Source organism: Ornithodoros turicata, chromosome 2 (genome assembly GCF_037126465.1).
Source record: "Ornithodoros turicata isolate Travis chromosome 2, ASM3712646v1, whole genome shotgun sequence".
Taxonomy (NCBI): domain Eukaryota; kingdom Metazoa; phylum Arthropoda; class Arachnida; order Ixodida; family Argasidae; genus Ornithodoros; species Ornithodoros turicata.
Window position 1 is genome coordinate 54,258,398 of NC_088202.1, and position 24,064 is coordinate 54,282,461.

Here is a 24,064-nt window from a genome sequence, read left to right on the forward strand (position 1 = left end):
CTGGCTGCTGTGTAGCTAGTCACATATTCACCTTTGCTTTCCTCCTTAGGTAGAAAGGGTAATTACTCGATATGCATATTGAACCAGATTCATTTTCAGTATGTGTGTGTTTTTTTTTCTTCTAGCTGCACTAGATTTAAAAAAGACAGAGAGCAGCATAGATGCCATTTTTTGCAGTTTAGCAATGCGGCCGGGTGGAATACCTAAAATTCATTAACTCGCTAATTAGGGGCTTTCAGGCAAAAGCGAGACAGCAGAATGGGAGACAGTCTTCATTGAAAGCCATTCTATTTTCTCATTATCCTGAAACGAGCATGTAGGTTGAAATATCCATCGCTGATTTTTGCCAAGTAAATGAGCCCATGAATGCCCATGGATTGTGACACTTTGATCAATGCTAGAAAACCCTTAATTTTGCCATAGGGCATGTAACGTATTCATGGCCACTAAATTTAACGAATACTATATCTTCTAATATGAAATTTGTGGCTTAAGTGTCATACTTTGTGGTAAATCAGAGTGTCTAAACTTGATAAAAGCAACATTGTACATGCTTGTGCTATAATGTGGCTCAAATGCTTAACTGTACCTGTATGCTTACGTGACTGGCCTAACTCAGATGCTTACCTAACCCGTAGAACCAACTATGACGACACAGTTCGCGATCCTGGCCTAGTTTTTGAAGCATCAAATCTTGCTCTACGTTCCTACGTGCCCTTAAAATTAGGAAAGTTTTCAATGGACCTTTTTCACTTTCGCGTGGTATCCTGGTGGCTCTCCAGCGAACCACCCTCGGCGTGCGCCGAAACAAACCCACGATCCACGTGGATAGCATAAATGACCAAAACCAGCCTTGGAGTGGGGCCAACGAGTTCGTGTGGTGCCCCCACTGGTCCCCACTGCTGTTGTCCCCATGTACTGAACATGTAGATAACCCTCTCCGGCGCACCCAATGTGATCAGTGCCACAGTGCTTGTGCATAAGCAGTTGTGAAAAAGGCCCAATCCCAAAAGCTAAGGGGTCTCAAACAATAAGGGTTTTACGGTATTGTTAATCGTATTATTAATCCTGGAGCGCCGCAGAAAAAAATTAGTTTTTAACGTTTCGTACATTGCAAGATACACACTATGGTTTTGACCTCTGATGTCAGAACAGTGAGATCTTCCGCCATACCTATTGGTTCTCGTAAGCACGTGATCGCCTCTGCGGCCCCTCACTGCCAGAGCTGCTCGCTGTGATGTCACAGTCGGAGGAATTTCGGTATTCGCGTTGCCTATGCGTCCATCACTCCCTTCGTTGTCACACTCAAAATGCAAATAACCATCTCTTACATTTATCCGGCATAACTTCAGGCAAAATGCAGGCCCTTGGACAGTTGCATCAGTAGTTTATCCAGAACCGCAAGCTCCGGGGGCGTTGCAAAAAACTTAAGGGTGCAATTACACTGTAACAGTGGTACACAAGAAAAAGAAGATTGGGGGGTGTTGCCAAACGTTTGGGGTGTGTGGATAAATCACTGAGCTGCATGCTTCCATGTGCAGTGCCATCAGTCGTAACAGGAACCATTTTTTTGGTAACGTTCGATTTTGCTTCAAAGACAGCCCAAAGAGTTCATACTTAGATCTGTGTGTTTTCAGATGTATGTTTTTTGAAAATCTGGATGTATAAATCGGGTTTTATTTCAGGAGCTGCAAAATAGGGTAAAAATCAGACTATGTGTCGAGCGAGGGAGCGTTCTCCAGTGCCGCTTTTGGTGGTGGAATTTGCACCTTTGAAAGTTCATTTTCTGGGACTTTCGGATTTTGCCCCAAGTGATGATGACGCAAACCAGTAGGTAAAAATCGGGTTTTATTTCGGGAGCTGTAAAAGAGGGCAAAATCAGGCCATATGGGTATATTTTGGGTGGAAAATAACCAAAGGGAGCATCTCGGCCTTCTCCAGTGCCGCTTTGGTTGCTGAATTTGCACCTTGCTGTAAAATAGGGTAAGGTAGGGCTATATGGGCATATATCAGGTGGAACATAATCAAAGAGAGCGACCTGAGTGATGACGACGAAAATCTGGGGATCTAAACAGGTTTTACCAGGTTTAGCTATAAAAAAACAGGGTTCACTATCTTTGATCAAAGTATGGCACATGCAGAAGTATGTGTAACTTCCCAGCTGAACAACAAACAAACACTTTAAAAGATGATGCTTTATTTCATTCGTGGAGGTGATTCAACCAAAAACAGACAACAGATCTCAGTTGGTGTTCTGTCCTTCTAACAATGCTGCTTCAGCAAACTTGAGGCAAGGCAGGATACAACCATTGTCATCCTTCATTTCACGGAGTCTACACAAAAGAAGTGAAGGCATGTGAGAATCTTTAGACCCTTTAAACAAAGTTGAAATTCAATGGAGCGAGAAGCGTTGCTAACCTTCCCACAATAACTTCAAGCTGTGCAGCCTCCATGAGGTTACCCTTCTTGAGAGAAGCCATGCAATGCGCAGCCAAGCTGCGGAAGCAAGTCAACTTGCACTTGTTGTGTGGAGGATCTTCCCAGTCTGGTAGACGCCTCACAAAACCCCACGCGAGCATTGCATACTCCAGCAGGGCCCCCCACTGCTCTCCTTCAGATAGATGACGTGCTTTGGCCACACATTTCTCCTGTAGGTTAAAACACAATACAAATTAATGGACTATGACAAACAAGTGCACTGAAAATAACAAAATATACTGTAGAACCCTATTATTTTGCACCCCCTTAATTTTTGCAAAATTTTGTGAACTGACATTTTTGCGAATTCAAGGGGCATGTGAAATTAGACATAAAGAAAACATGGTGCTTGACCCGTGGCATTTATTTACGTTACTGTATATTTACAATGTCAGTTTAAATTATTCTAGGGCAAGGTGCAAAAGGGCATTGTCCGGTATCTCTGGCGCTTCAACATGCTTCCAACACATGGAGGTCAACAATCCGCGTTTACCAACGGACTTATAATCGGCGATCTGGAGTGTTCAGAGGCATTCGCAAATATATTGACTGTGCCCAATTTCTGAAATTGTGTGGGAGCAAAATAATAGGGTTCTACGGTATTTGTGTTTGCGTATTATACAAGCGGCATCCAGAAAGTAAGTTCTGATTGACTTTTAAAAATACATGAATGCTCATACCAAAGCACTTTTATTGTCACTAAGTTCCACATATTTTAAACTATGTCCCTATTGAGTTTCCGCCATTATTGAGGCACCTGCCATAGCAGGGCATCAGCTTTTGCATCCCAGCATTGTAGAATGATGTCGTGAAACTAAAGCATGGCGGGCTGGTGCACCATGTCACAGCTTCCTTCACATAGTCTTCACCTTGTCTGAGAAAACTTTTTTGTCTTTTCTCACAAACTATCCCTTCAACCGCAGTAGGCAAATATGAGAGGTGGCAGGCTGCTCTATTGCCTTAAATGCTTTATGAGGAAAGATGTGTCAACACCATTGTGGTGTCTAAAAATGGGCTCAGTGACTTGCCAGTGTTCAAATGAACTCACACGCAGCCCCCAATGGTGACCACAGTCCTGCAATGCCAATATTTGCAAACGGAATCTGCTTTCTGGATGCACCTGATACTATAGAAACAATGAAATCATATCATTCGCAAAATATTGTTGCAGAAAAGTGTCTTATCGACACATGGTACAACTCAGATGACAAGTTGTGACGTTACGTTACGGGACAACAATGACCATGCAGACCTGTAAAAGTTACTTTTTAAAAGTAATTAAATTGTGTGATTATAACTACATGTTCATAAAAATTACAAAGTAAGAATTGTAACACAATTACAACTACAGTTAACTATAAAATGTGATTGAGTTACATTACATTACATTCATTTCAATACATATTTTTGCTGTATAACTTTATTGTGTATTAAATGAAAAGACAAATGACTAGTCGACTCGATGAAAGACAGGAAAATGTCTAGTGGTAGTGGAGTAGAATGCTTAGCATGGTACAATCTTAGAATAGCTGGGGAAATCTGCTCATTACTTAGCAGAAGCATTAGAATATTAGACGATGAAAAAGAGGCGCTTTTTAAGTTATGCTAAACACGAGGGAAACTTCTTCTGAGTCTAGTGAAGGAATGTTGCTTATACGTAAGCTTATAAAGTCCCTTGGTCTTCAGAACCATTCTGAAAGTTCTTGTTCATTATACCACCAATACGTCTGGTCATGAATATGCCGCTAAGAGAAAACAGATGCTCCATTGGAGCACTGCTGGGTAGCCCCACATTATACTTCATGAATGCTTCAAGCGGGTTGGTGGGTACCTTTCAAATTATTTGCCCCATAGTGCTGCACTTTTGTTTTCGCCAAATGTCAAACTTTCAGAAGCTTCCTCATCAGATGACATTCCGTTATAGAAGCTACAGCTTTCATTGCACATTTAAGATATACGTTATTGCAGATTGTTTTAAATTGTCACATGGATCCAGTTTTCTCTTGAACCTGGAATGCGCGAGAGAACTTGTGATGAGATCCTTCTTGGTGGATACCCATGCCAGCCAACCATACGCAGACCACGGACATGGATTAGGACAATCCTTTGACTGCTGCACACGCGTTCCGTCCGCCCGCGGTAATCTTGACTTTTGTGAATGAGTAAAAATCGTGGCCATAGCAAAACAGGTTCAACATTTGAGATGAGGATGTATCCCAAATCGTATACAAAGTAGTACCAAAAGTAATTCCGAGTGCATGACAAAATACTTGCAAAATTAATGCAATTACTAGGGGTGTGCGAATCCAAATATTTTAATTCGAATCGAATTGAATGGAGGAAAAAATTCAGAATACCGAATCGAATATTCGTGCAAAATTTACAATATGTGACTTTTGCACTAAAAGTTTCCGTTTTGTAGCCCATGGATTTAGTGTAATTTTTCTGGCATTAACTGTCACAAGAGAGACATGCAATTCTTTAATGTTTAAAGCCCCTACTCTTTAATCTTACATGAGAGTGCTTTCTGCTTTTCAGGTGAGCCTACACTTACTGGAGTGGTTACCTTCATTTCAAAATTTTATGTCAGGCAGTAGCATGTTATACGGATGAGGCTGTAATTGTTTCAGAGAACCACAGGCCATTTGTTAAACAAACGAATTGGCAGCCTGCCTCAGCTTTGCCCATGAACACCCTTTAGTTTCTTTGCACTCACCCTAGGAAGTTGCACTACTGAAATTTTAGACGTAAAGGACATCTTTAAGACACCGTTCTTGTTTGTGGGCTGTAGTCATTATTCAAGAGTCCTAACTTTTTAAGGGCAACCGCACAGACATCAAATCAAAGTCCCTCGTCGGCACCGCTAAACTGCATATGGGAGGGGCGCCACCCCTTCCACAGACATTGTCCACAAAACTAACTTTGGATAACTTTATCTTAGACTAAACACTGTCCCACCTGTGTTGGTCCTGCGGCAAGGGCAATTTCGTAAAGGAGGCTTCACCTCATGCACGGAACCATCAGGTGAAGCCCACTTTCGGGTTGTGTCGTTCATATTCGTGGAATAGTCGAATATTCGAAAAAGCGAATATTGGATATTCGATTCGAATTCGAGAATGCGAATATTCGCACACCCCTAGCAAAACAGTTACAATTACATAATATTGATTGTAATTCGATTATGAGAGATGCCATAGTGGTTGGCCCACCTGAGGGTTCTTTCACGTGCACCAAAACCTCGGCACACCATGTTTAACGCCCCTTGCGGAAGACGGTGTGCCTAAGGAACTTTTACCCTGCTGTCCTCATCCATGATCAAACCCGCAACCTTTGGATCACCAGGCGGACACGCTGCCAACTTATCCACCGAGGCCGGTAGTTTAAGTAAAAAAAAAAAAAAAAAAACGAAACATCAACAAGGCGCAGTGTTGTGCTCTTGGAAGTCCGATTCACGCAGTGACATACTGGGGCTCTTATCGTCTCCCTCACCGATTCTATTAAAGGTTATCTGAAACGGTTTAGGGGTGCACATCAATAATACCTCTTCCACATGCTACAAGCCAGCTTGATTATTTTTCCTGTGTTAGGATGCATATTACTTGTTGCAGAACCTGTTGCAGCTGAAAATGGAGAAAAATTCTAAAGAGGTCTTTCACTATTCCTTCAAGGGCACATTTCAGTTGTTTCGTTTGTGGCACAAGTGTGTGATATATTTTGACACTTTCTAATGCACATTTTTCTTCTAGCTCTGGAGACAATGCATGTACAAAAACAGTACCTTGAATATCTCTAGTGCAAGCTGGACCCTACGATAGCAAAAGGCATCTCTGCTGTTGCCCCAATGCTTCTGAGGGAAGGAGCGATAGACATTGCGAAGCAAGGCATTCAGTTTTTCTTCGGCATGATGCAAATTGGGAGCTGGAATGAGGTCTCCAATCGTCTGTCAGGAAAATATAGATATATTGTTTTGTTATCCTCATTGGAGCAAGCGAGCATTGAAGGTTACATGCCACAGCAGAACAATGAGCACCTTGCTCACCTGCTTAACATCTGGGAAACGATCCACAAGATCCTCAACAAGGGAGACAAGCTGTGACCTGGTCAGCGCAGCAAGTGCTGTGGTAGCTTGCACATTGGGTTCCTTCAGCTGCAGTTTCAATTTCTTGAATGGAGTGACCAGCTGTGAAGCAAGAACACCTACTCTGTGAGCTCCTCCCTAATATCTGTGCCACACGGTTGCAAAAAAATGACATGAACTTGAAATTGTGTTAATTTTTGATGCAGTTCGTGCAGTGACACACAGACAGTTTTAATGACATTTTCTGCTTAGTGGGTTCACCGGAACTTACTCGCCCGCCCATGAAATGTCTCCTTCCATTCCCATTGTTAGCATACGGAAACGATTTTAGTTAGCATAAATTCATTTTTACTGTACAACACAAGGTAGCTTCTCCAATTTTAGCTTAAGCTCCTATCTTTTCTTCGCGTGTGCCCCCAAAATCGCGAATTTAAGTTCCCGCAAACATGACAACCGTTATGACGTTAGTACTTATTTATTACAGGATATTTACATAGTGTATGGGGCCGGTTGGTACATATCCTTTGGCCCGGCGACGACAGACGAAGAAACGAGACAGCGACGACGCAATCTCGTCGTCGCTGTCTCGTTTCTTCGTCTGTCGTCGCCGGGCCAAAGGATATTTAACGTGCATCCTTTATGCACGTTAAATGACACTAACAAATTATTGTGCGGACCTGCATACTATGGGGATAAATTCCAACTTTTTCAAATCCAGATCGCATCAGAGCTGGGCGCTGCTTGAGAGACGTGTTCACTTCCATGAGCCACGAAGCATGCAGCGGCTTCGGGATACTAGCTCGCGAGTCCAGCTTTGTTGGAGCTACTAGCTTGTGTACCAGTGCAGTATACGAAGCAAAGCAGCACCCATGGCCTCACAACAGGGACCGGAAGGGTAACCGTCCGAGGCTATTTTGGCTAGTGTCCTTGCAGGGAGAGTAGCGTTCGACCTAGGAGAGTCTTCTTCCCACTTTGGACCGTAATAGATTGTATGCCGTCCACGGGATTGCAACTGATCTGACAGGATTGCAAATTTAAGTGCCCGCGAAATACTTTTCGCGCCAGTGGCCTATCAAAACGAGAAAATATTTTCCACGCGAAAAAACAACAACAACAAGAAAAAAAAACACTTATACAGTATACCCTTTTTGTTGGCGATGCAGATATGGCGTCCGTGATGTCTGCTGGCAGAAGCAGTCGCTTCCTCGGAGAACTGCGCGTAGGGCTGCCCTTGGTCGGTGTAGTGGCCTTCTTGGGAGTGAGTAGCTTCCTCGGAGAACGTGCCTTCTTGGTCGGTGTTCGTGGAGGTGTCAGTTCAGTAGCAATGGGAACTATGGAATCGAGAAATTCCTGTGTCAGGTCGCGGCAGCCTAGTGCTACTAATCAGTAGCTTAAGCTGATGCTAGTCATATAGACTTACCGGGCATGGTACGCTTCCCTCTCTTGCGAACCACTTCTTCGTCCGGCGAAGAGGATGGAGTTGGTAAGCTGATAATGTGCGTCAGAATGTTGTTGTGCGATGATGGTGTGCCAGGCACTGAATCGAGACAGGATGCATAAGTACAGCAAATTTTTTGAGTTGGTTACAATATCTAGAGGTGCCATATGGCATAAACAAGAATGAACTGCTTGGCGAGATAATGTTTTGTGTTGTCCTCGTATGCCAGTCAACTTTATGAGAGAGAATTAGTAATTTCAGAGCAATATGTTGATTGGTACACTTGCAAATGTTACAAAAAAAAACAAAAAAAATTCTGTAAAGCTGTTCGTTCTACCTGAGAAAAGTAAAAGAAAGCCATCCAGAAGAAAAATGCGTCTCTAAGCAATCAGTGCACAGCTTTCTGATTACAAAACACCGCACACAAACAGCTTTGTGTAAGATACATGCTAGATTTGATTATCTGGCTTCGAAACGCTTTTCTGTGCGGAAGTAGTGTTGTATAGAAATTCAATGCAAGGGCCACATATACAATCGCCAAAAAAGTGTGGCCGGCTAGCTGCACTCGGCCTAACTCTACGGACCACACGGTCACCGTTGGCAGCGTGCATTCCATATTTTAGCCCCCCTTACAAAGGCACCAATGATATTAAAACATTCAACATCAACAATAGTGTGCTTGTTAAAATAATTGCAATATTATAGGCAGGAGCAGATTCAACCAGGCAGCTGTGCAATCAGATTGTGTTCCCGCGTAGCTACATTAATTCATGCACGCCCAGCTTTGCTAAACGGAAAAAAAAAAAATTGTCCTTTTAAATTAAGTGGCACATTTCATATGCATAATTAAGTTAACCTTGTAACAGAGCCTACACAGTCACGCTCAAGGGTGCCCAAGGGTGGAATCCGCATTTGCCTTTTGTGCAATGTAGCAAAGTTGAAAAAAAAAGTTGTAGTTACCGCTTCGAGTAATTTCTCTGAGTGCTGATCGAGTCGCTATGGCCGGAGATGCGGTCCACACTGAGTACATTGTTATAATTAAGTCCCAAGTGATTAAAATGCGTAAAAATCAGGTAAAACGTGCGCTTTAAAACGGATCAACCCTCCTACGTGGGGATATCGCTGATCCCAGCACAGCGCCGCAGAACAAACACCAAATACCGCGGGAAAGACGTCACGGAGATAACTGCTCTGGGATTGGACGTACCCAAAGTAAGTTAAGCCAATCAACTCTGAGGGATGACTTTGCACACGTTTCAAGACGACCAACACGCACGCAGGCACGCAAGTTTGAAAGAAGACGCGGCCTACGCGGGATTGAGTTTGAGGACACTATGTTTCTTGGTTGCGTCCTTTGCCATGTCAGAGTTATGTCTCAGTTTGCGTTAGATTAGATATTTATAGTACTTTCACAACATGGAAGCCCAAACAACAGGAGACAGCATTCTTACAAAGTTGTTGCAGCTGCGCCGCAGCAAAGTAAGTTTTACCGCGCTGCCATTTCTGCATCGTGTTCTGTCTTGAGTTCCTCACTTTCAAGCAAGCAGTTTCATCATCACCACCATTTCCCTCAAACTCAAGCAAACGTTGCCGTTTGGCCGGAAAATGGTGACTCCGACTAAAGCTCTTCTGAGGCTGGAACACAAAATTGACAAACACAGCACGTTGTTTATTGTCCGCCTACACGCAGGCGTCGTAGTGGTAGTACGGGTGTTAGAGGGCAGCTCACAAAATAAACACTTTTATGTAAGACGTGAAGCAATTAAACAGAAGGGCATACACAACACCCACTTGGGAATCCCCACTGGTGCCTTTTCTTCAACTTCCACTATTCAACGTTCTACATAGCCCCGCCTCATTACAAATAAAGTTTTCAATGGCGTAATAAACGACGTTTCATTTCGAAGAAATACATGGAGGTCGCACTTCTTGTGGCTTAAAGCATGTTTGAAAGCGTTTTAGCATGTACAGCGGGCGGACCCAGAGCCTCGTTTTTTTTGTGTTTTTTTCGTAGGGGGGGGGGTTCTTGTTTTGCGCGTAGTGGGGGAGGGGAGAGAGGAAAATCCCACGTATAAACTGACCTTGTTTTTTTTGGGGGGGGGCACCCCCTCCCCCCCTGGATATGCCACTGTGTACTGGGAGTACGCAGATAAAGCATAGCCACAACTGTACCTTATCGGGACACAGTACCCTGTATGTTTGCTGTCTGTGGAAGTGAAATGCAAAAAAACTTCAAGCGCATCAAGAGCTTCTGTCACAACACTGTTTATAGGTTAGATTGTTTACCCAAAACGAAAGACTTTATCTAAGATTCTTTGCTTACAGCTTCCTTCGCAAACCTTGTGACCAATATAAGCCCACATCTGCCTTGACAGTCATGAAATAAATATTACAGTCGACCCTCAATTTATGAACTCCCTCGCTTTATGAACTGTGCCTCCTGGGACAAGACATCTCCTCTCGTATTTCCCCCTTGATTTTCCAACAGTGAACACACCTTTCGTGGATGAACCAAGAAGAACCCACCCCCATTTTGACCAAGCATTATGAACAGACAACCTAATTACCTCGTTAAATAGACATCCCAGACGCCTGAACACAACAACAGCAACAGAGTTAAAAAAAAAAAAAAAGGAAAACCTAGATCAACCTGTGTCCCACTGTCAAAGGGGTAAAATAAGAGAAGGTCACCTATTTACCACAAAGTGTTATCCATCTTTTTGGGGCACAGATGGGCAAGCAGCTGTGAGTGTACAGCTGAACTAATAAATAGACGTATCATGAGGGACAGGGTGAAGATGATAGACCCTGACGGTTTGGCATAAATGGGATAGATATCTGCCGTTGGAAGCAGCAATCACCCAGCAACAGGACCACCCTTTAGCAAACATGAATGCCAAACATAGCAACAACAACTTTATGTGATGATGATGAGTGGGGAGTTTCATCGTCAGGAGCGATATACTCTACCCCATTGCTGGTGGTGATGTGGGAAATGGAATAATGGGTCACAACCAGTGGTGTCACTAGGGGGTTGCTGGGGGTGTGGTCCGCACCGGGTGATGCGACAGACGGGGGTGACGTGCTGCACCAGTACCACCGCCTCCTCTCTTTTTCTATAGCGAGGTGACGCCAAAAGCAACATAAGAAGCCCTCGGCGAGCATGTGATTTTTTTTCTGTGTACGATATGATACTGTTATTTATCGTGTATCGCCTCTGATGGAAAGGGACGCATTATTGTGGTTTGTGTGTGGGGGGTGAGACGAAGCTCCCGCACTGGGTGACGCATACCCTAGTGACGCCACTGGTCACGACACAGCAAACATGAATGTGCAACACAACACTTCGAAGCATGAGCATACAATCCAGAAATAAAGCAAAATTTGGAAGAAATTTTGAAAGACAATTGAAGGTCCATTAAGGCAAATAAAGAATACAATGACATACAAGGATACAAGCTTAGTATGAAAGAATACAAGAATAAAGTGTGTTTGTGACAGAGTTTCTAAGATCAATTTAGATATACTCCATCCCCCCAAGGAACATGGAATTTAGTACCTCTTTACATGTGTAGGGCCATCAAGGCTGTATGATTGATGGGACCTGTCTGTAAATAAAGCACCAGCTCAGAGGGTGGTAGCTGACTAAATAATAGCGTGCGCTGGTCAGGTGTGCTACCATTACACTACTTTCGGCACGCACGGACTTCTCTTCTACTGCCCTGCTTCGAGCATTGCCTGGTGCATTTGTGAGGCTGCACAATGTTGTACTTATCCGAATTGTTGATTCAGCCTCTGCAATTTATGTTGCAATGCAGGAGCTTCTTTCTTTTTTTTACATCACCTTTGTGGTATCATGAAAAATGCTGACATATTTCCTGTATATTCCGAATGTCACCTTCAGGAGCAGAAGGAGCAGAAAGAGTTCAAAGATATGCTCGAATCTCTACCAGAAGGTGAAGAAACATTGCTGTGGGACCACGTATTTGAACTCCTGCAAGACCACATAATTAAGGAACTAGCAAAAGAGGAGATGTCGGTAAGAGCTATGTGTTTCTTTGCGGAGCGTACGGAGTGTTATGACCGACTAGGCCGTGTCACAAAATTGGAAGTAATGTAAAACCCTCATTATTTCAAAGCTAGATTGCAAGATATTGCAATGAATGTGGTGGCATTCTATAGATAACAGATAAAAGTTTCACCAGCAATGGTGCAGGGGATCGGGATGTGTTGTGCAATTGATTGATTGCTGTTGATTGATTTTGAGATGAATGTGCCAAATTCGTCCAGCTATGCTACGAAGAGGGGCTGGGCATGATATCATATGATCTGTTACGATGACCACTCGCTGTTGAAACTGCAATGCTGGCACAACTCATGTATTAATGAAACAATTTCAGAACAGCGATGCCTGTGAATTGATTGGCCTCGTGACTGATTCATGCGATGCAAAGAGTCCTACAAACCCCTCCCTTCTTACTGCTGCAGAGTACCTTCACAGTGAGTAGATTTCCTGAAACTCTCGGCTATATGATCCATGGGAAGAAATTCAGGCAGCAATATTCCCTGGTATAAGTACTCCCAAGATGCAGCTGTACTGAAATTTCATTGCAAAATGGCAGATGTGGATTCTGGCCTTAACTAGTATTGTTGCAACGTATAGTTACAAACACTTAAAATGTGCATTCAAAAACTATAGCCTCTGCTTGGAGGCTGTACCATACAGGAATTGGAACCGTTATTTCTTATGGTTTGGTTTGGGTTCATACATATCCTTTCAGTTCAGGTTGGGGTCACGAGCTGAAAAAATAAAGGCTTGAACCGGTTATATCTGGTTCCCCGATGCTAACATTTTTAATGCACTGGTACTGCAGTGCAAATGTGATTTAGGCCGGTGGAAGTCCAAGTATACTCTGCAAAAGGAAATTTCATCGATGCTTGCATCGATAAATTGCGTCCAGCAAACAGCTGTAGTTTTTTAGAGAAACGAGAAAAACAGATGGTGTTTTCATATTCGGGTTCTCAATGACACGATATGGTGAGCACGAGCTACCTCACCTTGGCAGACGCGACTGAGATAGAGGTGACTGAGAACTATCTTGACATATGGTAAAGGCATCATCAGCAATGGTGGTCTCAAATCTGTCGACTGATTGCATAACAGAAAGCTGAAAGTCGCTGTAGTGACAGCGACATCACAGCAACTGAAATTGCGGTCTATGAAATTAATTTACAAAGAATTGTCTAAAGATTCAGTTGAAATATTTTGCACAGTGGATTTGTGCATCATAAGAAAGAATGTGACAGCATTTGGAACTGCCTTCCTAGTACCTTCACCCCCATTACCGGTGTCAAGCAATTTAAGAAATGTTTATGTGATTATTTCTCTGCATAACCATTTTTCATTCTACATGTTGTACACCTGTGCTGTCTTTTTTTGCTCTCTAATAGACTCAAACCCCTCATCTTTTTTTTTTTTTTCTTTTTCACATGTACGTGTCTGTGCAATTTGTTCAATAGGTCCAATTTTGTTCATGCGGACTGAATTTGGAAACATTTTTGTATGCTGCTTATATTAACATATTTTTACCGACAGTTAACTCATTCCCCTATGTATTGTCTCACGACCCTGAGGTTAAATAAATAAAATAAATTTGTTCAGCTTTATTTTTCGCCTGGACTGTCGCTTTAAAGATGAGGCTACGTCCTTTCGTACGCTCAGCCACCCCACTCATTCACCGCAGGCGTGCTGTCAGTGCTTGGAGAGGGCAAGCTAAAGAATTTAATCCTGGATCTGTTCACTAAGTGGTGCATATCCAAGCTGAACCACTGGGAGAATATCTGGATCAACACTTTTGTGTGGACACTGAAGGCATCACTGAAAGATGGTGTACCGGTGAGCAGCCATTGCCGCTTGATAAATGGTCACATCACATCACATCATATCATTTTGCTTCCTACAGAGGAAGGTTGCGAGAGCTGCTTCCCTGTTCAGAGACGATACGCACAACTTGGATGTTATGCCACCTGAAGAGCTTGCTTGTCTCTTGGAGCTGTTTGGAAAGTGTGCCACCTCTCAGCACTACCTGTCCAACAATAAGGTAGCATTTTTTCCTTTGAACCTGGGCAAGAATTGTGTGGCTTTGACATAGAACTATGTCTTTCGTTACGGTCCGTACGGGGTGTTATGACGGACTAGGCCGTGTCACAAAATTGGAAGTAATGTAAAACCCGGATTATTTGAAAGTTAGATTGCAAGATATTGCAATGAATGTGGTGGCATTCTATAGATAACAGATAAAACTTTCACCAGCAGTGGTGCAGGGGACGGGGTGTGTCATACAATTGAGGGCACAAATGACATCGGTCGCCCTATGATCATCGCACATAGCACATGTAACGTGTGTTGTAGCAAAAAATATATAACAAATTCAAAATGGACCAGCTGCCAAACAATTCGTCTTGACGAGCTGTAACTGTATGTGTGTTTAACATAAAAATGACTCATTTTGTTAGCGCCAAATTGTTACTTTAGCCTGATCGCCATTGTCATAAGCAGACAGTGGCGCTATAGTATATTAGCGTGCTCTACGCGCTCACCAGAGTTGTGCCTAACTCGTTACAAGTAACTCGTTACTTGGTAACGGTTACTTTTTTTGGTAACGAAGTAACGATTCAGTTACTTTTTAAAAAGTGGTAATAGTAACGGAATCAGTTACAAAAATTGCTAACTCGTTACTGACGTTACTCGTTCCTTTTCTTCAGCGCGGGGGAGCACATTTCGGCGCTCCGTGTGGCGCAATGCGTGGACCTGCGTGACCCACGACCACGTGTGACTCAAAGTATTATTGCAGTCCCTCGTTGGATGTGTTGTTGACGTGCTGAATCGTCTTAAACGAAGGCCCTTGTCTTTTCTCTTGTTTCCGTAATCTCCGACCATCTCTCCTTCCCAAGGATGGGTACCAATTGTGCTATGGCTATAAAAAACGCGTTTCGACTTCTAGCCTTTTCTTGTCTTTGCTAAGCTTCTGAGGGCCCTAAATTATGACGCAGCCCCTCGTCTGTTTTTGGGAACCGTTGGTGATCGGTGGCACGAAAACCGGTGTCTTTTCTTGTGTTTTCATAACCTCCGATCACCCCCACTTCGGCAGCAGATGTCATCACACGAAAGAGAACGAAGATCACTGATGTAAATTTCGAGTATCAGCTTTTTGTGAAGTGCAATTTCTCATTAATAATGTGTTCAAGGCAAGTGACGGCATGTTTGTTGGCTCCTTTAACTATGCGGCGGTAACGAAAAAGTAACTCGTTACCTGTGAGTAACGAGAACTCGTTACTTTTGTATGTTGGTAACGAGTAACGTATTTAGTTACTTTTTTCTGAAGTAACGGGTAACGGTATTTAGTTCCTATTTTTTGGTAACGGGCACAAGTCTGGCGCTCACGTACATTCATCTACTTTAACGCCATCGCATGTGGATGTTGGATCATGGTATTAGCTCATTCAGCCCTTCAACACCCAAATTGTTAGGTAATAGTTGGTTTATAATTCATTCCTTGTACGTATCATCCTAGAGTGTTCAGTAAACTGTCTGTGTGTTTTCCAAATGTCGTATTGATGAATCTGTTGAGTTAGGCAGATAACAAGGGGCATCGGGACAGTCACTGACGCTTGTCTCCATTTTTACCCTTTTCCGCCAGTCTATTTCTTGCCTCACAATTTGAAAGTTATGCAGGGACAACAACAGCAACAACTTTATTTTAAGACGATGAGTGGGGAGTCTGCCCCGTAGCTGTTGGTGATGCGGGGAATGAAGTTATGAGCCCCTTCACAATACGGATCGAAGTTCGAAAGTGTCCCAAAAAGGTCAAAAGAGCTTTGAGTGCAGAGCGTTGGTGGGCTGGATTTGGGCAGGGACCAAGCAATTTTGATAGGGAGAAGGGGTGAGAGTCCAGCTGACTAAGAGACCCGGAGAGTGCGGTTTTAGAAGGTTGGCAGTGTGGGCAATGAAGATCAATATGCTCCAGATCCTCTAGAGCACCGCAGTGACAGCATCTGGGAGAGTCAACTTGTCTCAAGCGGTAACACCACTGAGATGTAAAAGCTACACCGAGTCACATTCAGTGATGGTTTCGTGGCATGGGGTGGGGGTGGGGGGGGAAAGCGAGCGCTGGATCAACTCTGCTCAGCATGGGGGGGGGAGAGAGAGAATGTCGGTTGTCCATTGGCGGGAAGCCAGGAGTGTCACGAGGCGTCGCAGAATGGAACGACTGTCTCCTCTCAGCAGTGCAATACTGGTCCGCTTCCAATACGAGAGAGCTGCTTCTGTGGCGCTGTCGGCCAGCTCACTCCCCATGACACCACAATTATGCAGGAAATGGTTTGCTAAAGTGTGAGTTTTCTGACAACGTTGGCGTATATGAGACGAAAACACAATCAAAATCGAGGAAAATGTGTCCTGCAGGACGGAGCAGTGTAGAGCTCCGGTCAACCTTAGTAATAACACTGGAAAAAATTTGGTCTCATTTCTCAGCGCGATAATGGCCACCCTGGGTTCAGTGGGGGAATGTCAAGTGAACAAAATCCTTGCATTAAACTAACAGAATAATTTTGTCCAATTAGGATTTCCTCATGGTCCCAAGGATTGCTGTAATCATGCCCGGGAACGAGACCAGATGTTTTTTCCAGAGTTATTATTAAGGTTGACCAGAACTGTACCTACATAGAGGGGCAAAAAAAAGGAGGCCTCTCGCACTAACTGCAACGTTACATCATCAAGGCCATCGATGATGAGCATTACAGCCATAACAATCACTTCAACCATAACAGATAACGTGTCCGTTGTTCTACTTCAAGCCCCAATAGGTATGACCCCGAGCGTGGCCACCATCGTAGTTTTTTTTAATTACCTTGTCTTCAACTTTGTGGTATAATTGTGTACCTTAAACCATGGACTGAGAAGTTACCCGTGAAAAAGAACTCGTTACGAGTTAAGTTACCGTGTGAAAAATGTAACTAAGTTAATAACGAAGTTCTTCAGCCTGAAATGTAACTTGTGGTTACTGAGTTACTTAAAAAAAGGAATGAGTTACTTCCAAGTTACTTGGGACACAAAATAGCATTCCGCAGGTGCAGCGCGCGTGAGCAAGAGTTAGACCTTGAGTTGCCTGCGGTGGAGTGCAACACGCTTAGATCGTTTTCGTTTAGGCCCAACAATAGATCTCTCCCTGTTTGTAAACAAATGACGTCATAGTGTTCGACAGCGCCACAAATTTGGTAGAATTGAGCTACGCTCGAAGCTAGAGGCGAACAAGGTCGCGCCCGAAAGCGACGGTCTTGAGGGGATTACGATATGGTCCCTTAAAGGGACGCGACCCTCGGTCCTGCTTTTCTTTCAATGGGAGGCAGCGAACAATTGCCCGTTTGTGGAACCCAGCCCTCACGTTCCGATTTGTTTCGGTTTCAGTCGATCTACCACCGTCATGATGACGTTTCTCTGGTAGAGGTCTATTCGAACGCTTTGCATCTTACTCCCTGTGGGCGCACAATGGTTGAGCTTCATTTCAATGGCAGAGGTTCTTACTTCCTCAATAAAATACTGTAATTGATTGAATATCACGTTTTATGGCAAAAAAGCTATGAAGGAACCGGAGAGAAAGCAAGGAAATATGTGGACGTGAGTGAAAAGCGAGTTAAAAGTAACTTGGAACTTAACTTACATTACTTTGGCAAAGTTACCTGAAAAAGGAACGAGTTCCTCTGAAAGTTACCACTGTGCAAAAGTACAGAGTTAAGTTACAGGTCACCAAAAAAAGGACTTTAATTACAGTAACGAGTTACTTGTAACGAGTTACCTCGAACTCTGCCTTAAACTTTGAAGTATACTGTACTTTGCTGCACTTTAAACCAACTGGTCATAGTTCTGCGAGTGATTTTGTTCTTTCTTTTCTTTCTCCCAGGGGAAGCAGTTTATAACGTGCTTGTTAAAATCCAAGACTGTAATTATCCGTGCTGTGTACAAAGCTATCGACAAAGCCTTTCCTTATTTCACGAAGTAAGTTTTGGGATCTGGGTGCGGTATACTGTGTGGGATATCACATGTGTTTATAACTTTCTTTTAGGTCTCAGGTTGAAACATTGGGAAGCTGCTTTTTGTCTGCTTGGAAAAGTAAAACTGATGCCAGCACAGAAGTGAGTTTGCATACAGCTTTGCCTTTTTAAAACAAAAAAATTGATGTTCTGTCAAAATGTCATACCATGCCCAAAAGTGTGTGATTATAGTAGTATATACTTGACGTCATGACATTGAACCAGAGCTGATCCTGAGAGATTGTTGCAATGTTGGTTCCACTGTCATCATTAGTATCCTGTTTGTCTAGCCTTTTGCATCTGCTATGGAAATAACATCACTGCAATAAATCGGTAAATGCAGGAAGAATATTCATTCATCTCAATTCATCAGTCAGTTCATTTGCAAATGATAATGCTAAAAAAATGTCTAAAGGCTAGTTCCCATATATAGCGCTTTGCTACATAGCGCTAGAAAATTGCGCTATATTTTCGTCCTCGCATTGCTACGAACCGCTATAAAACCGCTCTTGCCGAAGTAGAGCCCCGGTCAACTTTTCTAGCACTATATTGAGCGGTGAGTCTGCGTTGACCAATCGTGAGCTTCTTTCAGCCGTGACGTCGCGGAAGCTGGGGTTTGTTTTGCTTCCGATCACTCGAAGCAGGAAGACGAGGATGCGACGATGACGACGTGAAAATGGCCACGAGTTCCGTCTGCCAGTGCATGGGTGTTTGGTTACTGTAGTCTGGTATCGCGATCACAGCATTGAAAATGTCATCCCCCTTCATGCTGCGGATACCCGACGCCGACATTAAGCAGTCACGGTAGTACCGGTCCATCACGTCGCAACGAGATATCCCGTGACTGCAGCAGGATAGCACTATGTGCTCGGTTGTATGTGAGAACGGCAACCGGAAAAATAGCGCCAGATTTTGAGCGCTTTTTCTAGCGCTATAAAGTGAAGCGCTGTGCGTGGGAACTGGCCTTAAAGAAAGGTGTTATCCTTGACATTGTGTTCCTGGAAGAACATTTGGCCTGCCTGGGCCCGCAAAGTCCGTTCAGGGGAGCTTACACTGGAAAGCCTTTGTAGTGATTCACTAGATTGTGCAATACTGCATACAGTGACATTTTTGTGTGGGAACAGCCGTGTCGTCATTGAGCAGGTTTTGTGAGTATTACCACATAGCTCTACTATCGTGAATATTGACTCTTCCGAAGCTTCTTTTTCATACACAATGCACATGTTTTCTACTGTACCCCTTCGTTCAAATATTCAACCCAACCTGTCCAATAGCGAAGTGGGTAATCAGGGTGTCTACCAATCTGAAAAACCTGGAAGACAGGGATTTCTCAGGGAATTTTGATGTGACAGGAAAAGTCAGGGGATTGTCAGGGGAAAAGTCAGAAAATCGCAGACTAGCTCCATCACAATGCACAGTGAATCGCGAGTGCTGATGAGCGGTTGAGCGGCCAGGCCGCAGCAACATTGATGCGAGTAGAAGTTCGCCAATACGACAAGCTCAGAGGCAGAAAAGTAGGGCAGTCTTACTAACTTCTCAATAAGTTATCTCTTTTATGAAGAATCTGTATCAAAACGTAGCAGTAGGCAGCAAGTTCCCTTGTGCTTTGGTCAAAGAATTAGCTTGAAATAGTCAGTGAAAACCTGGAAACGTAAGGGAATTTGAAGGCTGCAGTTTAGTAGACATCCTGGTGATGCAAATCTTTCTGCACACTGCGAGCTTCTCTTTAAAGGAAGTTTGATGCACTGTTCCACACTTGTTGGTACTTGCACCCAACAGATAACATACAATGGAGACAGTGAAGTATGTCAAGCTTCAATCATTTTGATGTTGCTTTGCACAAACCATAGTCTGTGCATTATGAACATGGATTATGTGATTATAAGCAAAGTATGCAAAATTTCCCAGTAGTGTCGTCTAGGAAAATGTGTCTCGCACATTGTGTCTGGTTTAGGTTTCACTGTTCGTGGATTCTGTTTCTATGATTTTGGGTATATCACTTAAGAGCTGCTTGGTAGACAGGTAGGTACTTAACACGTAATTCAAACACTGCTGTAACTTGGCCAGTGTTATTACAACCGGTTCTCAGCTTGATCTTAGTGCAGCCAAGGGGATGATAGGAGATTTGCTAGAAGACTTGTGTGGGCACCCGTCACTGATCAAATATATTTTTATCACAACTGTTACATACATCCTCTCAAACTATATCATTCCTAGCGTCGCAAGCCACGACCCATCCTCCTTAGCCACCTGCCTCCATTTTTTCCGTTTGCTACGTCTCAAAGCTTTTCTAGTGACTCATCTGTTTCCATGACCTAGTCTGCTTTAGGCCTCGAATCTAATGCTCCCTGCAAGCTTTTAGCAAAACTTCAACATCTGAACATGTTTGTATGCACCAGTGGCATTGCCCCATAAGTATTGTTTTGGGTTTTCAGTGCAGTTGAGCGAATATTCGAGTTCTCGAATTCGAATCAAATATCGGTCCCTCGGAGTATTCGATTCACCTGATTAGGTACTTTCACCCAATTAACCTATGTGATACTGTATGTACAGAACTGCTGCACGAAGAGTAGCGACACGCCGTTCAGTAGCCTGGCTTAGACAATACAGGAAAACGCAGATTTCATGAAGACGCGAATTGTCTTTAATCAGTTTGCTGGTGTGCTTGATGACTCACGTAGCATATCTGCTGTCTTTGCCTGAGCCATGGTCAGAACGCCCTTCAGAGCTTTTTTAGTGCAACAATAGTGACACCCTTTGCAGACGAAACCATTGCGCTTTTGACCAAAGCAGAAACAAAAAATAAAAGAACACTCCACCACTTGCTTACTTTTATTTGTCTTATCATACTTAATGAAACAATCAACCAATATTCCAGTTTGTGCTGCTCAAATGCCAATTTGTTTTTAGCTTCAAGGTAATCAAAAATGCAAGGTGGCATTCCCATATGTGTTTTCACCCTAGTCATCGGATTGCACGGACAAGCCGTTTCTAATAAGCAAATCAATGGCTCCTCCAGGTTAGGTTATGTCGGGTTAGCTTAGCATATCTGAGGCCCTGGCTATTTTTTTAGGTATCTAGCCAGTCACAGGTAGAAATATGGTTCCCTATAGCAGGCATTTCGTGTCTCTCTTGTGACAGTCAATGCCAGAAAAATTACATTAATGCTATGGGCTACAAATTACAAACTTTTACTGTAAAAGGTACATACATATTGGAAAATTTGCATGAATATTTTATATTCGATTCGTTATTTGGAATTCCCCCCCTCCTCAATTCAATTTGATTCGACTTGAAATATTCAGATTCGCACACCCCTATTCCTCAGAGTATGTTTTTTGTACATTTGTAGGGCGTTTCTGACAGTTTACTAGTTTCTCAAAATTTAAATTTTTGTTGGTATTTTTAACAACTGAAATAATATCTGAAATTCTGAGAAAAAAGTGACTGCTATGAAATGACATACATCCAAGAACATACAACACAACTTTATTGTTATCTATTGTTAGTGTTTATTTATACCCACAAAAAAAGGCATTATTGACAGTATGGCGGATCGAGGACCCAGTAGGATTTTGGTGATAACGAGATAACCACACACAAAAAGAATGAGAGTCTGCGTTGCAGAACTTGCAGGCAACGCCATCAGTATCACGCTCACCTACACATAGCCATAAAGCTAGAGTTCGATTGCATCCCATCTTACTGTCTGCGTTGCAACAACTAGATGGTTGTTTGTAAGCACAATTTGTATGGGGACGGGAAGCACGATTCCCAGGGAAAGGAAAACGACGATAAAACCTGAGACACGGAACAGAAAAATAACACGACACATTCTCCAACTCAGCAACCCATTTAATGACACTGATAAGGAAAACACTAGACATTTTCCAAGTAGACCCGGGAAATGGCCAAAATGACGTCAAAATGCCCTCATGCTGAGTAGAGTCGCTGAATAGGGAGACCTGTTCATTGACTCAGATGTCTAGGTGCCTCTAGGCAAGGATGGAGTTAGCTCATGTTACATAGCTGCTCCGTGCATCGATAGTTGAAGGTACTATGGATTTGAGGTTCAAGAGGGCAGCCCTTCCTTGTCATGGGGGATTGCTAACTCGCAAAATGAGGCAACTGTGACGAAAGAGAAATGAACCCGTCAACTAGTCATCAGGACACGACTTTTCTTGCTCATTTCCCCCACTGGAACCCCCAGAACCAGATCTGTTTTAGATAAATCTGTATGTTTTTCCAACCTCTTCGGATAAATCCCCAAACTGAAAGCCTACCTGTAAGCAGTAATGGAAAGCACAGCACACATGTTGACAACCTGTCTCGGTTCAAGGCACTTCTTCAAGACTAAACTCTGTGTCCTAAAGTCAGGGTACAGCCATGGCATGGTCGTTACTAATCTTCAGCCTTTCTGCTTCGAATGTACAAAACTGGAACACTTTGCTCTTTTTAGGCATTGGAAGAAAGCATACAAGACATCATGCTCACAGCTATCAATCTAGATCCGGGCCTGCCGAAGAATTATCATGAACATTTATACAGGGTAGGGAATACAGGATTTTGTTTTCTAATAAGTAGCATTTTGGACTGTTCCGGTAGTACGTTTTGTATACAAAATGTGTGGGTTCGTATATTGTGTATCCTTTGTGGTATATTTGTAAGTATTGCATATGGGTAATTTATTTGACGCATCCTATGTTGTAAATTAACTCTGATTTAATACACACCTTGTCAGCGTGCTTGTTACCACAAACTTTATCCTTTCCTTTCTAGGCCTATGACTGTGTGGTGTGTTGATTCTTATACTACTACAAGGGTATCGTTAGTGACAAGTGTTGCACTTATTTTCAGTTCCTCAATGTGTTTCATGCACAGCACTCGAATATGGAAATTTCTAAAATGCTGTTCCGTTTGTATCAGCCAATACTGTGGCGTGGTCTCAAGGTGAGCGCTCTGCATTCTGATTGTTTGTCCGTGACACCGATAACCTGCTTGCAGTACTTCTGATCACCTGTCCATTCAGCAGGCGCCTAATCCCATGGTTCGACAGTCCGCTGCACACGTCTTCTTTGGTGCGTTTCCTCTTGTGGAAAACTACGACGTTGCTGCGAGGGAAATTGAGATTAGGGAGCACTGCGCACTCATAAGGGTAAGCCCGTGACTTATTGCACTGATCGTTGTAGTGCAGGGAGGGTTCCGCAGTACGTGATTGGAATTTAAGGGCAAGTCAAGTTTATCCCGAACTGGCCCTAAACTGATTTGGAAGGAATCGAGTTCAACCCCCAAAAAAGTTGGATCCTAACTGCACAGTAACAGGGGTGCGTCATGCTGAAGTTAGTTTCATAAAAAAGAAAGAAAGAAAAGACTGTGTTCCATCTACATGAACAACTGCCCACTGTACAGTCGAACACCGTTAATATGACACTCGTTAATAGGACATCCTCGCTTTATGACCATTTTTCTCAGGAACCGTTCCCTTCCAACAGCCTCCGCGTGTGACTCTTTTTCGTTAATATAGCATTTCGCTTATACGACAATGACCGGTATTTCCAGCGCAACTAGGGGCGAACACGTGCACTTTACCCTCGTTACTATGACCGTTGGTCACTGAACTGGCGGTTCTCCTGACCTATAACGACCAAAACGCGGGCCCGTTTTCAGGGTGACTCACGGTGCCCCCTGTCTGATGTGCTAAAGAGTTCTGTGTGCGTGGTCATAGGGTTAGAGTGAGGTGCTGCAGTCATACGGCATTCATTGACCACGTCTGAGAAGAGGCGCAAATGAACAGAGCTGACTGCCAGAATGAAGAAGCGATATGCGTCAGATTGAGAATTGTTTACTAAGCAAGCATATGTATTTATCAGACTTTTTCAGATAAAATAAAGTGTTACACATTCTTTTAAAATGCCTCATTATGCCAGTTTGCGGAATTTTCTGCTTTTCGAAGCCTACGTAAAGGGCATGGTACGGCTCGT

The 24,064-nt window shown here is 43.3% G+C and overlaps 2 protein-coding genes across 3 annotated transcripts in view; one reads left to right on the plus strand and one right to left on the minus strand.

Moving 5' to 3' along the window:
• Positions 1–2,175: 2,175 nt before the first annotated feature.
• Positions 2,176–9,162, minus strand: LOC135385420 (uncharacterized). The gene is made up of 7 exons (XM_064614725.1): positions 8,955–9,162; positions 7,977–8,093; positions 7,700–7,887; positions 6,518–6,658; positions 6,257–6,418; positions 2,419–2,648; positions 2,176–2,333 (listed from the first exon to the last, which is right to left on the minus strand). The coding sequence occupies exons 1-7, from the start codon at positions 9,022–9,024 to the stop codon at positions 2,243–2,245; spliced, it is 999 nt and encodes a 332-aa protein (XP_064470795.1). The 5' UTR covers positions 9,025–9,162; the 3' UTR covers positions 2,176–2,242.
• Positions 9,163–9,237: 75 nt separating this feature from the next.
• LOC135385417 (condensin-2 complex subunit G2-like) overlaps positions 9,238–24,064 on the plus strand; it is a 53,708-nt gene continuing 38,881 nt past the window's right edge. Inside the window, exons 1-10 of one of the 2 annotated variants that reach the window (XM_064614720.1) lie at positions 9,238–9,473; positions 11,899–12,033; positions 12,395–12,494; positions 13,739–13,890; positions 13,958–14,095; positions 17,954–18,048; positions 18,116–18,185; positions 22,543–22,632; positions 22,941–23,033; positions 23,113–23,238. In XM_064614720.1, the coding sequence (XP_064470790.1) occupies positions 9,411–9,473; positions 11,899–12,033; positions 12,395–12,494; positions 13,739–13,890; positions 13,958–14,095; positions 17,954–18,048; positions 18,116–18,185; positions 22,543–22,632; positions 22,941–23,033; positions 23,113–23,238 (1,062 nt within the window). In that variant the 5' untranslated portion in view covers positions 9,238–9,410. The remainder of the gene's footprint in view (positions 9,474–11,898; positions 12,034–12,394; positions 12,495–13,738; positions 13,891–13,957; positions 14,096–17,953; positions 18,049–18,115; positions 18,186–22,542; positions 22,633–22,940; positions 23,034–23,112; positions 23,239–24,064) is intronic. The other variant, XM_064614721.1, reaches the window with a different exon arrangement.

What these genes read in the sequence shown, in the direction of transcription:
- LOC135385420 (XM_064614725.1), bottom strand. Translation starts at nt 9,024, where the DNA reads ATGTACTCAGTGTGGACCGCATCTCCGGCCATAGCGACTCGATCAGCA. An exon ending in CAGAGAAATTACTCGAAGCG is followed by an intron (nt 8,094 to 8,954) that starts GTAACTACAACT and finishes GTCTCGATTCAG; the next exon opens with TGCCTGGCACACCATCATCG. An exon ending in TTGCACTAGAGATATTCAAG is followed by an intron (nt 2,649 to 6,256) that starts GTACTGTTTTTG and finishes TTTAACCTACAG; the next exon opens with GAGAAATGTGTGGCCAAAGC.